Genomic DNA, 17,863 nt, shown 5'->3' on the forward strand with positions numbered 1-17,863 from the left:
AATTTTATAATTTTCCATGCTCATGATTAGGAAATCATTCATGTTCCTTTCTTTATGAATCATAAATTATTAAGAGCACATAAAGTATTTAGTAACAGTATTTACAAATAATTTATTGAAAAAGGAGGAACTACAGAATTTGAGCAGTCCTGTTATGAGTGGGATAATCAAGGTAAGCTTAGTGTGAGGAACCATGTGTCATTTATTAGATATGGTTGTTAGTATATGCTATAATATAAATGTTGGCCGAGAGTTTTATGGTGATTTTCTAACTTACGTTTTTGTGTTTATTTTATTCAACTCTTGTATCACCCTGAAAAAAAAGAGATTTTGGATTTTCTCTGGAGTCCCACTATATTAGGGTGAAGCCGGACTTTGGGTTCATTTTAGATGATCCTTCTGTGTATAGCTATCATTGTTGTGACCTTGTGTGCCATTAAATTGTATTGCATTGTGGTCATTAGTAGGCATGAGTAGTATAATTGTTTCATTCTATAGTTCTAAAACTTAAGTATATTTCTTTGTATTTTCCTTGAAGGCACTTCTTTTAAAATCTTACAGAAAACATAATATGAATTCTAGTGATCAGTACAATTTTTTTAAACCAAAATATTTTAAGTCAAATATTTGATATTAGATAGCTGATACTGTTTGATAATCTTTTAATTGGAGCAAAACTCAAAGAAGCAATGAAAGTTATTCACTTATTCTTTCTAGGAGTTTCTTTGAGTTGCTGCTGTTCTTTGGAAGAGATGAGTTTTATGAAGAGCCCTTAAAGGATATTCTTGGATCATTCCAGGTAAAAAACGGTTTACTATTTCACACTTTGTCTACACTTAAAATAGACCATTATGCTCCCCCTAAATATAGCTTATTGGTTATTTATTGCTTATAAGTTTTTAATGGTTGCTAAGGTGACAGTGTTTAAGATCCTGTTATTACTGGCTGATAAAGAAAACTCATACAATTAATTTTTAACTGTATTCCCAAGCAGTTCATAGCTGGAATTCCTATTCTACATTTGTTAGAAAAGAGCCTGCTACCACCCTTGTGGATTCCTAGAACTTAGCCCTGGTGAAAAACGATTCTTCTTTGCCAGACTTGAATGAAGCAAGCTGTCTATCCCATGCCACTTTTTTCCTTGGCTGTACCTTGATTTTCTCTCTAATAATAGCTTTCCCAAGCTAGGAGACAGAAGATTTTTTTTTATTTTCGGGCACCTGGTATAGGAGAGAAGAGAGTAAATTCAGATGGGAATGACAAAAGAGTCAAGACCTCTCCTATAGATGAAAGACATTTGATCTTTTTACTACTTACTGGGAGGCAACCCTGACCCACTCGGTGAAGTAAAGGAAGATGTACTTTGAGCTCCCCCTAGGGGTGAAGCGTCCCTGATCACCCATTTAGAACTGAAATATACAGATAATGTATCTTATATTTGTTACCATGGTGTTAAAGGCTTATAGACAACCAGTACTGCTGTATTAGGTACATTATATTGAACATTCTACCTTAACCATTCTTACCTTCAGCAAAAGAGGTAAAAATACCTGTTCTCATGGAACTTATGTTCCAATTAGAGTATATATTCAAGTATTTAAAACTTATTAATTTTCCATTCCATTTTTCTTTTGACACTTGTATTCTCCATAATCCATTCTTAAACTTTTACTCGGCAAATGTTTAGTGAGTCTGCACAGTGTGCTAATGCACTAAGGTCTAAGAAAAACAGTAGTAAGCAAAACAGAAAAAATCTTCCTATTGTGGAGTTATTAATGATTCTGGTATAGGGACAGAAAGACAATCAAACCTTTATAAATGAAAAATTGACAGATTCCTTAGAGAAAAATAAAGGAGGACGAGGATAGTGCTGGCATGGTGATATTGGGGAAGGATATTTCAGTATTAAATGGGGAGGTAAAGAAATACCTCATAGAGATGTTGGCTGACCACTGATAATGGGAACCACTGAAACGTTTGGAGTAGATGAGGGACAATATTTAACTTCCACTTTAAATGTATGAAAAACATTAACATTTGTGAAGGGATATATCCTTTATTTTTTCCCTTGTAAGCAGGGTGCCCATTCAGTTATCAAAATAATAAATTTCTCAAGGAAAAGTTAACAGTTTTGCATACTTTTCTATCTCCTGCTCTGATCCTTTGACACTCTCTAATCCTGGCTGATTCTAAAGCCCATATACTACCCCCCTCCCCCAACCTTTTAAAAATCTCTGCCATTTCTGCCACTTTTGTTACTGTGGCTTCTTCCTACTCTGAATTTCCTTGAGCCTCTAACTCCTATCTTCTAGGATAGGTTTCACCTTTTGCTCTCATGTTATCTTTACCTAGAGAAACATCCTTCATTTGCTGACCTAAGCTTATGCTGTAGGTGCTTCCCAGGCCTGTGCCCTTAGGAACTCAGGAAGGGCCAACATGTAGTCCATCATGTATACCTCCCTAAAACCTTGTATTTTCCAAGCTTATGAATTCTCCAGGCTTCTGACTGACACTGATAATAGTGACCAATAGTGATAAGTGACTAATTCAGTGACAACCCCAAATGTCACTTTTTGAAATATTTTTAATAAATTGTACTGTGCAAGTAAGTGCAAACCCTAGCTCCCCAAGTGGTTCATCTCCATACATCTTTCATACAGATTCATACCACCATAAGAGGATGTTCTTTCTTGTCTTCCATAAGTAGGACAAACACAGTCCTACTCATGTTTTAATGTACATAAAGATCACCTGGGGATCTTGTTAAAATTTAGATTATGAATCAGTAGTTGTGGGAGGGGGCCTGATAGTCTGCATTTCTGATAAGCTGCAAGGTGATATTAATGCTGCTAGTCCCTGAACCACACTTTGAATACCAAGGTATTCTTTGTTGGATTTCAGTTAACTTCTCTTTCCCCTGCTGTATTTCAACTGTGAGTTTACCAGGTTTGCTGCTTACACTGTGTCATCCTGGGCAAGTTTCATAATTTCTGTATCAGTTTCTTTATTTGTAAAATGGAGGCAATAACTATACTTGCTGCATAGTCACTTTATGGGTTAAATGAGTAAAGTGCTTGGCATAATTCCTGGCAAAATGATCATGTCACTGTTTTTAAGGTAGGCAGTAGAGCCTGTCTGGTGAAGGGTATGGGTTCTCAAGTCTTACTACCTGAATTTTTATTTTTACAATAATACCAAAACCAAACTATTAGATTTATTATTTTCTTCCATGAATTTCTGATCTCCTAAAATCTGAGTTGTTCAAGTAGAAATTTTTAACTCTTCTTACCTATAATTTTTCCTCTCTGTTATTTCTAGAATTCTTAGAGCCAAATGTTCCATTTACTGGCTTCCGAAAGTCTTCTTAGCCTTTTACTTCCAGTAGTTTTTGTTTATGTTTCTCATACGATGCATCTGCATCATCATCATCATTATATCTAGCAGTTTTCGAGATTCCCAGTGAAGTGACAAAAATAATGTAAAATGAGGGAAAATAATAATGATAAATGCTGGAAATTAGGATGGGAGCTTTATGTCAGTTGCTCAGGGATGAAGCCAGATTGACAGATGGGCCAAACGATACTTGATTGACTGAATACGATGAAACAGGGAAATGTGTGAGAGAGGAAAAGATAATATAGAGAGAAAGAGAGAACTTCCAGTGGTATCCAGTCATGTCTCCCTCTATCCCCTGCTTGTAACAACAAGGGCTGGAGGAAATAGCAGGTGGTAGGGATTTGGGGTGTGGTCAATCTTATTCTTGTTGCTGCTTCTCAGAAGTGCATCAGGCATGCAGCAGAGCCTAAAGGACAGAAATCCTGAGTGACTTTTATACCCACATTAAAAATAAGATATATGGGCCAGGCGCGGTGGTTCACCCCTGTAATCCCAGCACTTTGGGAGGCCGAGGCGGGCAGATCACCTGAGGATGGGAACTCGAGACCATCCTGACCAACATGGAAAAATCTCATCCCTACTAAAAATACAAAATTAGCAGGTTGTGGTGGCTCATGCCTGTAATCCCAGCTACTTGGGAGGCTGAGGCAGGAGAACCGCTTGAACCTGGGAGGCAGAGGTTGCAGTGAGCCAAGATCACACCATCGCACTCCAGCCGGCGCAACAAGAGCAAAACTGTCTCAAAAGAAAAAAAAATACATACGTATATATTTTATATATACGTACGTATATATAATATATACATATATATACGTACGTATATATAATATATACATATATACGTACGTATATATAATATATACATATATACGTACGTATATATAATATATACATATATTATATATACGTATGTATATATGTTGTGTGTGTGTATATATATATATAAAGATGACTAAAGAGGGTAAATACCTCAGTTATCATCAGTTAACTGGAAAGATAAGACAGTTTAAAAAAATTTTTTTTTAAAGGATCTGTTACATTTTTGCCGAGGTTGACTTTATAATATCTTCCATGAATATAAGTGAAATTGCAAAGAAGGGACAACCCGAAAGAACATACAGAGGTAAAATATGATATAGAGATGGAACTATTAAATTGAAAGTACAATGAAGGCAATTAGGAGATTAACTCCAGCAAAAACCAAATTAATGAAGGAAATAATATCTAAAATGTAATTTAATTTTCAACTCATAATTACTTGCAGACATAACTTGATTCTACTTTTTAATTTTGGGGATAAAGGAAAGTTCCTGAAAATGTAGGACTCATGTAGAACAAACAGGATTCCCACAAAGGAAAAAATCAAATCAGGCTGGCAATAAAATTCTCCATAGTAACAAATGCTAGCATAAATAATGTCTGGATTTTTTTAAGGGGAAAAATATGATTTAATAATATAGTTGTCAAGCCCTATAGTTTATAAGATAGAGCAACAGAAATAAATAGTCTAAATACTTGGAAACCAATGACAGGTCTTTTATCAGGACAACAAAGTAGCATGCCAGGTGATCAAAATAAAGAATTTACAAATGGGGTCATTACAGAATAAAAGAAATAGGACTGACCTGAGGAAAAAATAAGGCATTTTTATTATGGTTATCATGAAGAATCCATTAATGTCTAATGATTCCAGAAAAGGAAAATATAAATTGTAAAAAGCACACACAATAATCTGGAACTAAAATCTCAGATTATGGTATTGATTGGATGGAGATAAGGAAGATAGAGAAGAATCAAATGTATTTTTGGGCATCTATGCGGAAATAACTACAGGGTGGTGACATTTGTTAAGGGAGCAGTGATTATATAAGGGGAAGAGCAGCATATAGAAAGATGTTAAGTTTCATTCTAGACACACTGAGTTTTAAATGTCTGGAACTTATAAGTACTGTTGCCCAATAGATGGTTGGTTTAAAAAAAAAAAACCAAGAACATTTACTACTTTTATGAATTAAGAGAAACATAGATGTTTTAGTTGTTGTTGTTGTTGTTTTAATAATAAGTGAAAAAAGCAACTGTGGGGTAGTAACTGAAATGCCAACTAAACCAGTAATCTATAAGTCTTACTACCAAAGCTCTACAAGTGTTTTAATGAGCCTGCCCTGACCTTAGAGAAAACTCTATCCTTATCCCGTGGAGCCAGTATATAAGTCGCAAAGATCTTTTTTGTTCAGGCTAGAAGTAGGCCTTAATTAAGCCTTCTTTCCCTGAGACACAACCTGTTTTTTATTCGCTTGTCCTTTGGGTCAGTCAGGAAAGGGAGTTAGGAGGTGGTATGGGATATCATGTCCCAAGCAGGAGGCTCAAGGCTATCTCACTGCGTAATATACCATAGGAGAAGTGGAAAAAATCATCAAAGGTAAAAGAGCCAGCCACATGAAAGGAGTTGAAAAGCCCACCCTGCTTTGTGGGGCAAGTGTTGATCTCCCCTAAGAAATAAGAGTGTATAGTCATCATAAACCAGCAAACCTCCCAGATTTTATTATTTTTAGCTAAGATGAAGACGTTTAGAACTACTGACTTTGCACTAAAACCTCAAAACCTGGACCATGGCCCTTCTCTAGAGTACTTGGAATAAGTTTCCCAAAGACTTAATGTGGGTAGGTCCTAATCTTGGTAGTCACAACAACCTTTGTAGTGCTAGCTAAAAGGCTTTAAAAGAAAACAACCATATCAGCTTAATAGCAAAGCATTTTTTGAGGCGAATTTTCAAAACTGTGCTACCATATTTTCTGCTCAAATAGTTGTCTCCTGGGTCTACTCAACTGCACTTTGACTGTGTGTGACTTTCCCCCCCTAAGTTTTTCCACCATTACTTACAAAGCACTAATCCTCATGTATTCTATTTGTGGTTAGATGTCTCTTTCACTACAACATTAGATCCAGTGGTCGAAAACTGAATTTCATCCTTGTGTCTCCAATACTGGTAGTCTTAATCCCTTAGTACGATATAAATGTTTGCCAAACAAATGAAAGATAAATAAATCCACAGTCATTTCTCAAGTTTAGGCATTCCTCTGTTTTTTAAAAATTTCTTTTAGTGATATATCATCCTTTCTGAACTTAAAAAAACAAAAATACTTTAAGTTCCGGGATACAAGTGCAAAACATGTACATGTTACATAGGTATACATGTGCCATGGTGGTTTTCTGCACCTATCAACCTGTCATCTAGGTTTTAAGCCTTGCATACATTAGCTATTTTTCCTAATGCTATCTCTCCCCTCACCCCCATAACCCCCGACTGGCCGTGGTGTGTGTTGTTCCCCTCTCTGTGTGTCCATGTGTTCACATTATTCAGCTCCCACTTATGAATGAGAACATGTGGTGTTTGGTTTTTTGTCCCTGTGTTAGTTTGCTGAGGATGATGGCTTCCAGCTTCATCCATGTCCCTGCAAAGGACATGATCTCATTCCTTTTTATGGCTGCATAGTATTCCTTGGTATAGATGTACCACATTTTCTTTATCCAGTCTATCATTGATGGGCATTTGGGTTGGTTCCATGTCTTTGCTAGTGTAAATAGTGCTGCAGTAAACATACATGTGCATGTGTCTTTATAGTAGAATGATTTATATTCATTGGGGTATATACCCAGTAATGGGATTGTTGGGTCAATTGATATTTCTGGTTCTAGATCCTTGAGGAATCGCCACACTGTCTTCCACAATGGTTGAACTAGTTTACATTCCCACCAACAGTGTAAAAGCTTTCCTATTTCTCCACAGCCTTGCCAGCACCTGTTGTTTCTTGACTTTCTAATAATCACCATTCTGACTGGCGTGAAATGGTATCTTACTGTGGTTTTGATTTGCATTTCTCTAATGATCAGTGATGTTGAGATTTTTTTCATATGTTTGTTGGCCGCATAAATGTCCCAGAACTTAAAGTAAAAAAAAAAAAAAAAAAAAAAGACATATAAATGGCTACAGGTATATGAAAAAATGCTCATGATTACTAATCATCAGAAAAATTCAAATAAAAACTACAGTGAGATGTCATCTCACATCTGTTAGAATGGCTATTATAAAAGGCTGGGTGCGGTAGCTCATGCCTGTAATTCCAGCACTTTGGGAGGGCGAGGCGGGCAGATCACAAGGTCAGGAGTTCGAGACCAGCCAGACCAACATGGTGAAACCCTGTCTTTACTAAAAATAACAAAAATTAGCCAGGCGTGGTGGCGCACACCTGTAATCCCAGCCACTCAGGAGGCTGAGGCAGGAGAATCGCTTGAACCCAGGAGGCAGAGGTTGCAACGAGCCAAGATGGCATCACAGCACTCCAGCTTGGGTGACAGAGCGAGACTCTGTCTGAAAAAAAAAAAAACAGAATGGCTATTATAAAAAACAGAAGATATAACAAGTATTGGTGAGGTGTGGAGAAAAGGGAACTCTTCTACACTGTTGATGGGAATGTAAGTTAGTAGAGCTACTATGGAAAATAGTATGGGGTTTCTTCAAAAAAATTAAAAATAGAGCTACCATATAATCCAGCAATCCTACTAGTGGGTATATATTCAAAAAAGAGGAAATCAGTGTGTCAAAGAGATAACCTGCATTCCTGTGTCTGTTGCAGCATTGGAATCAATCTGTGTCCATCAATAAATGAATAGATATTTAAAAATCTGGTATGAGATGAGTGTGTGTGTGTGTACACACATACACAGACACAGAGTGAAATACTGTTTCATCTTAAGGCAATCTTGTCATTTACAACAACGTGGATAAGCTGGAGGATATTATGCTAAGTGAAATAATCCGGGCACAGAAAGACAAGTACTGTATGATCTCACTTATATGTAGAGTGTAAAAATGTTGAACTCACAGAAGCAAGAGTAGAATGGTGGTTACCAGGGACTGAAGGAGGCAGTGGATGGAGAGATATTGGTCAAAGAGGACAAAGTTTTAGTTAGACAGCATGAATAAATTCTGGGGATCTATTGTACAGCAAGGTTATTATGGTTAATAGTAATGTATTGTACACTGGAAAACTACTCTGGTAATAAATCTTAAGTGTTCTCACTACAAAAAAAAAATAAGTTATGTGAGGTGATGAATATGTTAATTAGCTTGGTTGAGGTAATTATTTTACAGTGTATACTTATATCAAAACATCACATTGTATGTACACTGTAAATACATACAATTCTTATTTGTCAATTAGAAATAAAAAAGATTGAAGCAATAGGGGCCACTGTGTACATCAATGGAATTGTTGGCTGGCAAGTTTCAATTTAGGGTAAGGGACAGGAAAATTCCTAAAAACCAGAATTAGGAATGAGTGTATATAATCCACAGTAATGGATTTTTTAAAGAAAATTAATTAGGTTAATTTTTTTAAAGAAAAAATGATCCTTTTTGTTGTAACATCCTTCCCTAACCACCTTTTAAAAAACAGTACCCCCCACACGCACAAAAAAATAGGTGTATTGTCTAAAACCGTTTATTTCATAGTCCATTGGTTACCACCTTGCAAAGTCAGGTGGAGGATGAATCAGTAAATGTATTGGTGGGACGAAAACATCAAATATTTATTTGTGGAGTCTACTTTGACAACATGCAGAAAATATGAAAGTTGAAATATGCTCAACTGTGAGAAAAAGTATAAGGGAAAAGATTTCACTATCTATGAAAGAAACATATTTGACAAATGTACCATACATTTATCATTGGGAGGGGAGAGGACTGATGTTAAAGTTTCAGATTCTGAAATCATTTTGTGAAGATTGTATTTCTTACATAATTTTTCTTAGATAAGCCTTGATATTTTTCCATTGGTTTTTATCTATTTGAAATAGTTAATCCTGTTTAATAATTCATGTATCACTATGTCAAAAAGATTTTCACTTTGTGGTTTTTCAAAATAATCTTCTGTTTAAGAAAGAAACACCTTACTTCAATTCAACTGTTGAACTTGTATAATTATTTTGAAGAGGAACAAGAGCCAGAGTTATTTAAAACAAAATTTGCAATACATAAACTTCAGACAGGTTAAGCCAAAGGGATCAAGATCAAGCTTCCAAAAGATAGGACTGTCAGTGTCAATAAATTGAATATATTTCAGGAAAGGCCAGTCAGTATTCCTTGACATGGGAATAATGACATAGAACAGTCATTTCAGGAGAGGGTACTAAGCATTGTGTATTGGTAGTTATTCACACATAGCATCCAACCATAAGCAGATTGTGAGCATCTTGCAGTCTAGTGTTGTCAAGAGTAGGCATGTAAGTGCTTTTAAAATCAGTGATAGGATTAACACTTTGAAACTAGCTCTGAGAACACATCATTAAAGCATTCATTGTTCACTGAAAGATCATGTAGAGTGTCCTAATACATAATAACTAGAATTCTCAGCATATTAGTGCTTGAAGCAATTTATATTTTCCCAGATAAAATATATTATAGAAAATTTAAGCTGTAAGGAACTGCACAGGGCATTAAGTTCAATCTCATTTTTAAATAAGTGATGAAACTAAGGACCAGAGAGATTCATTCATTCATCCTTTAAACAATAATTATTGGAGACTAACTAGCCCACTTTGTAGCTTAGGCAGCACTGTGACCTGTTCCCTTGACTGACTCCAGTGTTTCCGCTAAATCAAATTTTATATTTATTTCTTTGTATGCAAACCTGTGCTCAAAAAATCCTGCATGCACCTTAATTCTGCTTCAAGGCCTGTGTTAGGATGATGACAGTAGTTAGAACAGTGACAATTAATATGGTAGCCATATTAATTCATTACTTATTTTAAAATGCTGATGATAGGGTTGTACTTCTATTAGCATGGCAACTACCAACTAATTTTGAAATATGACTATGCTGTTAGTTGATGGTTTTACTGTAGTTATGATCGGCTTCCTCTTCAGATAAAACTCTGCTAATTAAAAGTAGCATGTACATTTATTACTTTTTACTTATTAAACAAGGAATAATTATTCATATTTTAAATATTCTTTTTTCAAGTCCCAAAAAGGATATCTTTAAATAGCTCAATAAATACATAATTCTACTTGTTAAAAAAAAATCAAATAATGTAACTTACAGGCATTCATACATTTTTATAATTTTGAGACTGAGAGTCATCTTAAAAATGATTAATCCAATTCCCTTATTTTACATATCTGAAAATTAAGTCGCAACAGAGTTGAGGTTTATGGAAGCAGAATGAGGGCCTAAGTCCTACTCGTAACCCAGCATTCTAATTCTTTCTATGCCATATTCCTTAATCTATTATAAAGATATGCTTATATGTTTACAGTAATGTATATGGCAAAAGAACAGGTTTAAATGTTTTATTTATACTGCTCTCTTGAGAGCTTTATTGTCTAAGCTTTTAAAACCTTCTAAAGACTGCCTTATTAGGAATGGGGAGGGGTGAAGAAACTTTAGTTTGGTGATCTGAGTGGTAGTCGATAGAGGCCTAGACTAGAATGGTAATTGTAGAAAGGGCAAGGAAGAAGCAAATCAGGAGACGGTGAAGAAAATTGACATGACAATCAATAGAAGACAAACATGAGTTTTATATTCAGCCCCAAACACAAATATAAAAACAAATAATACCTAAGACAAGGGTCTCCAGACTTCACATATACTATACAGTTTTTAAAATACAGTTTGAGCACATATCCCCTTTATGCGTATATTACTTACGCACATGTACTCATACTATATACATTATAAAACAAAAGTACATTTAAAAAGGATAAAACTAAAATAATGTTTTAAATTCAACAGTATAAAGTCAGTGACATTAGTGTGATTATGGCGTATTTTTGAAAAATTTTCAAAATTACTGTATCACAGTGATATAGTAATTCAAAGTCTGATTTTAGATTCAGTTTACTTTGATGTTTGGTCATAAGTTAAAAGGATACTTTTGATAGAAAATTTTCTTGTCTGAGCATTAGGACAAGTACCTAATGCATGTGGTGCTTAAAACGTAGGTGATGGGATGATAGGTGCAGAAAACCACCATGGTACATGTATACCTATGTAACAAACCTGTATATTCAGCACATGTATCCCAGAACTTAAAGTAAAATAAATAATAAATCCAAACAAAGATGAGCAAAATAAAAAAAAAGAAAATTTTCTTTTCTGAATCATGATGCTCGGTTTAAAATGCCTTCTGTGAATTATGCAAAATTTGACTACCAAATTTGTATTCCTAAAGTCAATCCATGTTTTCTTTAATACTAACCACTGTTAACAATGAATTAAAAACTCATTAAAATGTTCCAGTTGAAAATTTTTTCAACAGAAAATTCTTAAGTTTTTTAATGGCATAACAGAAGCATTATAGGTGACATACTGATTTTTGGCAACAGCAATCATGTAATAAATGCAAATACTTCCAAGCGTTCATTTTAAATCATTTTCTTTGTAAAAACTTTCTATTGAAAAACAGTAACTTCTTTCATTGTTATAACTGTCCCCTTTATTTTATATGGGCAAGCTCAGAATGATTAATTTTTGAAAATACCAGGTAAATATTCCTCAGGAACCTATCATAAAAAAAGAATGGCAAATTAAACATGATTTCCTTTCTGTAAAGGAAAAATGCATAACATCCTTAAATTTTATAACTTTATGAAGTGCTTTGCTATGAGATAACCAGTGAACGTGTAATAAGATTTATGATTATTCTCATCTCATTTCAAAGTATTATAAAGACTACTGTATTTCAAAGATTACGTTTTTATAATATTAACCATATTGAAGACCTTTTACATTTTTGTCTTAATTTGCTGCAGTAACTTACTTATGAGTGAACTGGATAGGTGGTGTTCTGTAGCTTTATTCTGGAATCTTCATTTCGTTCAGACTCCATAGTGCTTCCATTTACACAGATTTCCATAAAACCCTATTTTGATTAAAAAGTTACTTATTATTGAGAATGTATCTTCTCTGGCACACCTTTCCTTTCCTGTCTCTGTTTGAAAAAACTTTTAACCACCTAAGAAGATGTCAACACTTAAGATAGTAATGCAAGGCCTTCCTCTTACATTAATAATGTAGCACAAATGTTCAATATGGCAGGAGAAGAAATTAAGTTTATTATGGATTAAGGTAGCTAGTAGAAGCTTCTTGGGGAAAGTGGGATTGTGTAAAGATAGGATTTAGATACGTTTATGGAAGTTGTAGGAGAATGACATGAGAAATGGCATAGGTAAGAAAAGACCAGGTGAATTTTGGGAGATGTGGAAGAGACCAGACTGAAGAAAAGGATTCATGATGTGCAATAGGTGAATGAGTAGGCAGGTAAGTCCAGAAGTCCTTAAATTTGAGATTAAAGTGGTAAGACTTTCATCCTTTGATAAACTGCTGACGGATCCAGACCAATTATGTAGAATGGCCAGAACACTGATCCATAGCTTCACAGACACGTTGTAGGTGCCTTCTCTAAAATGGCAACCAGTTCAGGGAAAAGAATCTTCCTTTTGGAGTAAAATATTAAGAAATGTATTCTGAAAGAAGTGAGGGAGTTGTATTTTCTCTCTACCTTTGGCCAAGACACAAAGTTGAATGGAAGTAATTAAGGGGATTATATTTAGCACAGTGTAATGTGGGTATAAATAATAGTAGACTGATGACTTAATAAAGGATTAAGTTAATATAGAGGCGCAATTTATTATTTAAGTAAATATTCTAGAAAAATACAATATGTATAGCTGGGTATGGTGGCTCACACCTGTAATCCCAGCACTTTGGGAAACCGAGGTGGGCAGATCACCTGAGGTGAGGAGTTCGATGCCAGCCTGGCCAGCATGGTGAAACCTTGTCTCTACTAATAATACAAAAATTAGCTAGGCGTGGTGGTAGGTGCCTGTAATCTCAGCTACTCGGGAGGGTGAGGCTGGAGAAACACTTGAACCTTGGAGGCCGAGGTTGCAGTGAGCCAAGGCCGCACCATTGCACCCCAGCCTGGGTGACAGAGTAAGGCTCTGAGTCTCAAAAAAAAAAAAAAAAAAAAAAGAAAAGAAAAGAAAAGAAAGAAAGAAAAATACAATGTGTATATATACCCTAGGAGAGAATAAGCTGTGAATTCTACAGTAATTTAAGTGCTTCCTTATTCACTTTGGAGGTGTTAAATTGAATATCATCCAAAAAAGCCACTATTCTATTTAAGGAACGAGCAGCCAAAAAATACTTGTAAGCTTATTGTTCTTTCTTCCTTTGTCTTTTTAAATAGACCAAAATGAAATCTTTATTTCATCTGTTTCCTATCCTGAGCTGTTTTCCATAAGAGGGTCTCCAAAATATGGTATTTTTGACCCACGAAGTGTACATACACAAAAACACCATTTATAATTAATTTTTATCTTAGAAAAATGAATGGAAGCTAGTTTACTAATTTTTAACAAAGATCAGCAAGAGTCAAGTATATAGTTCATAATGTAATCATTTATGGGAGTAGACACTAAATGTGGGAGGTGTAATTTTAAAAGTGTCCCAAAGTTGCCTATGGGTGGGAGTTGTTAAATATTCAAATTACCAGGGCTTTCCCCTAGAAATTCTGATTCAGTAGGTCTAAATTAGGTCCTAGGAATCTGTTTTTTAAAAAGAGCTCCAAGTGTTTCTTATTTTCAGCCAACTTCAGGAAGTTGGAAATACATCTTGACTTAGTCCTAAGTCCAGTTCTAAGTCCCATAGTACTGACTGATGCCTCACCTATCCTTAGACAACTAGAAAGATGGATTGTCTCAGGACTGAGCAGCAGAACTAAGCTCATCAGTGACTCAGGGACTAGTGTCCAACTTAACCTTATTTCTCGTGCTTTGATTGGACCAAAAGCTAGCTTAGAGTAGTTGAATTTTCGGGGCAGTAATCTGTATGTCTAGAGTAATTTGGGAGCTTGCTACCTTGCTTACCTTGGGAGGTTTCAGTTGATCATAGTTTTTACCCATGAAGCTGTTGCCAAGAATCATTACAGTGTTCCATGTATGTTAAATTCATGGCTGATCAATACCCTTATATTTACCTCATATTTAATAAATGCTTTAACATGCTGACATGAGGAAATGCAGAAATTTCATGCCAAGGAAATTAGATGCCCTAAAATAAAATATTTATTCAAACTGCTAAAATACTAGAAGAAATAATAGCTAATGTCTTTTGAGCGCTTACTAGGTGCTAGGCACTGTTCCAAGCACTTTCTAGTACTGTGTATTATTACTTCATCCTCACAACAATCCTATGAAGTAGGTGTTTTAGTATCCATTTTACAGAGGAATTGACTGATAGAGCAGAGAGGTTAAGTAACTTGCCCATTGTTGGTAGGATTTTTGTTTGCTTGATTGCTTAATTTAGGACCAACCTTAAATAACTTAGAAGATATTTATTTTCATAATGTTTGACTACTTATAAGTGATGTTTTGACTGGACTGAATGATTCTTTATTTTAAAACTTGGTTTCTTCTACTACTTTCTTCTCTCATAAAACAAGTAAAACCTCTTTTGTATATTTTAACCAGGAATGTAATGTGGCATATATAAATCACTTTATAATCTCAGCAAATTATGAAAGAATATGACAGTTTAATAAAAGCAAAGTGTTTGTAGCCACTTTGAATATGTAGCCTTGATTCATCTAATAAGTAACATTTCTGAAGATATGTTTTTTAAATTCTGAAGCTTTGCTTTATAACTGCTACTAAGTTTTTAATATCTGAGAGATTTTGTGAGCACAGAATTAAATTCTGGCAATTGCTTGTGTTTTGATTGATGTACAATACTCAGTTTCTTTTTTTTTAAACATTGCCAGTTTCTACATCTAGTTTTTTTCTTAACGCTTTAAGCTCTATTTATGCATTTTTGAAAATAATACTTTTACTAGATATTCAGTTAATCTTTTTAAATTGTCAAATTTGATTCTCTGAACCATTTTAAAAAACAATACCTTGGCCGGACACGGTGGCTTACACCTGTAATCCCAGCACTTTGGGAGGCCGAGGCAGGTGGATCATGAGGTCAAGAGATTGAGACTATCCTGGCTAACACGGTGAAACCCTGTCTCTACTAAAAATACAAAAAATTAGCTGGGCATGGTGACACGCGCCTGTAGTCCCAGCTACTCGGGAGGCCGAGGCAGGAGAATCGCTTGAACCCGGGAGGCAGAGGTTGCAGTAAGCCAAGATCACGCCACTGCACTCCAGCCTGGGCATCAAAGTGAGACTCCATCTCAAAAAAAAAAAAACAAAAAAAAAAACAAAAAAAAACCCAATATCTTAACAAAGTATGTAATGAATCAAAAAGCATAATCAAACTAAACAGATCTTATAAATCTAGATCTAATAAATGAGATTTATATATTCAGTAAACTAAAATTCATTGCTTACAAACTTGTTACAAATTTCATGTTATAATGACAAGTCCAAGCAGATTCTCTGAAAAACATTTCAAATATCTTTTTTTAAAAACCCAGAAAATGTATGGACAAATTCACAACTATTGCCCAACTTAACAATACATCTTTATCTTAAATCTAAAGCAAAGTAGAGGTTGGATTTACTTATTTATAGATTTATTTCTTTAACCTGTCTTTTTTTTAATCCCAGAACTGCAAATCTAATTATCCAACAAAGGGAAACAGAATCTCCATCTTCCAGCCTTCTACCATGACTTAGATTATATATTTGGGATCAGGACAGGAGACTTTTGTCTACCTGCCAGCCAGAGAGAGACTTTACATTTAGCAGGCACCCCACGCCCCCTGCGCTACCACACTTTCTTTTTCTTGTCAGGCTCTTGCCTGCCATTGTTAGAGGAATTTTATGAACCTTTATATAAATTTAACTGAACATTTAAGTTTCAGTTTTTTGCAACCTGGTTCTTTTCCTAGAAATGATGTGTCCTTTAGGTTACACGTCATCCCTATTTGGGATTTTCCAAGTCCAGTTATACAGATACTGCTGTATAACCTTTGGCATTAAGGCCTATTTGTGTTCATGGGGTTTCGACACCCTCCTTAGGTTACAGTAGTAACCCTTTCTCTTTTATAATTTAATAGCTGCCTCACTGGCCATCAGTCATTTTATTGACAATGATGATCAAGTTTAGTTTTTAACCCCTTTAAATTCACAGAGCCAAAATGATTTTTCTCTCCTAGGAATGCCAGAATCACCTCCGCAGATATGGAAATGTGAATCTGGAACTGGTGACTCGAATCATTAGAGATGGTGGCCCATGGGAAGATCCAGTGTTGCAAGCTGTCCTTAAAGCTCAGCCAGCATCTCAGGAGATAGGTACTTCAGGAGATTCAAAATCAAACCAACATTTGTGAGAAGCAAATACACTTTCATTTACTAACTAGAGCAGTAATAGTAATTTTTCTTCATTTTATAATACTGAATAATGGGAGTGATGTATTTTCACATGAAAAGTGTTTGTTTTTCTAACCTGGCCCAAAGTGACTTCTGACACCCGGATCGGTACATTTATTTCTCGTAATGGAAATTCTCAGTGGTAACACATCTACAAGATGCTATTTATTTATTATTTACAGAGAGTGTATTTTTGTCACTTCAGTTATATTAAAATTTGCTTAAGTAGGAACAATTTTTTTTTTTTTTTTTAAAGAAACAAAAAGTCTCCTTTTCATGAAAGCACATGGAATCTCACTTCCCTTACACAGGAAACTTAATGAGGGCTGGAACTCTGAATTTTTGTCACTACTACTGCATATCCTATAGCTAACCCAGTGCTTGGTACAGAGTAGATGCTTAATATAAGTATTTGTTGATTGAATGAATGACCACATGATGAATGTGTGAGTGAATAAGTGACTAACTGAATGAATAAATTTGAATTCTAGAGCAGTATTTCCCAAACTTCATTCATTAGAAGTTTTGTCTTATACCCTTACTACCTGCATATTTCTTTGATATCACCTCCTGTCCAATCTGATTTAACAGTGGTACTTTGTAGGCCAAAATTTCCTTTCAAGGCAGGAGGCTTTGTCAGCTGCTGTTAATTCTTTTTTAAAATGTTCCCCATATTATTCCTGAACCCCAGAACATTTTGGATCACCAAAACTGTAGAATGTAAGCTCAGTAACAGTGAATAAGCACAAAAGTGTAGAAAACATTTAAAAGTGTGGCGAAAGCCAATGGAGTTTAGTTATGAGACAGCCAACGGGAAAAAAACAAGACCTCCCAACCCTGGAACCAGTTAGACCTTGGTTTTGTGAAAAAGACATTTCATACCACAAATTTTGTTGAGCAGGTTATTTCTGTTAGTCACAGGCTAAGGGGTTAGGGTGGGTTGTGAATGCAGTTAAGTGGAGGAGGAGCTGTGAAGGGATGGGAGGTGGGACAAGACTAGGAGGATAGGGCTAAGGTATATGTGACAGTGTTATGAAGAACCCAAGGGGTAAAAAGGACACTGGTGTTTGATGTGTGGATCTTGGA

The 17,863-nt window shown here is 35.2% G+C and overlaps 1 protein-coding gene across 8 annotated transcripts in view; it reads left to right on the forward strand.

Moving 5' to 3' along the window:
• The window catches only part of ZNF654 (zinc finger protein 654), an 83,999-nt gene that overhangs the window by 48,722 nt on the left and 17,414 nt on the right, over positions 1-17,863 (forward strand). For 4 of the 8 annotated variants that reach the window (XM_054551673.2, XM_024244310.3, XM_063721869.1 and 1 more), the window contains one exon: positions 718-799. In XM_054551673.2, the coding sequence (XP_054407648.2) occupies positions 718-799 (82 nt within the window). Of the gene's footprint in view, positions 1-717; positions 800-16,563; positions 16,700-17,863 lie in introns of those variants that run through there. The other 4 variants (XM_054551672.2, XM_024244309.3, XM_054551675.2 and 1 more) reach the window with 2 other exon arrangements.

This window comes from Pongo abelii, chromosome 2, assembly GCF_028885655.2.
Source record: "Pongo abelii isolate AG06213 chromosome 2, NHGRI_mPonAbe1-v2.0_pri, whole genome shotgun sequence".
In the NCBI taxonomy this organism is placed as follows: domain Eukaryota; kingdom Metazoa; phylum Chordata; class Mammalia; order Primates; family Hominidae; genus Pongo; species Pongo abelii.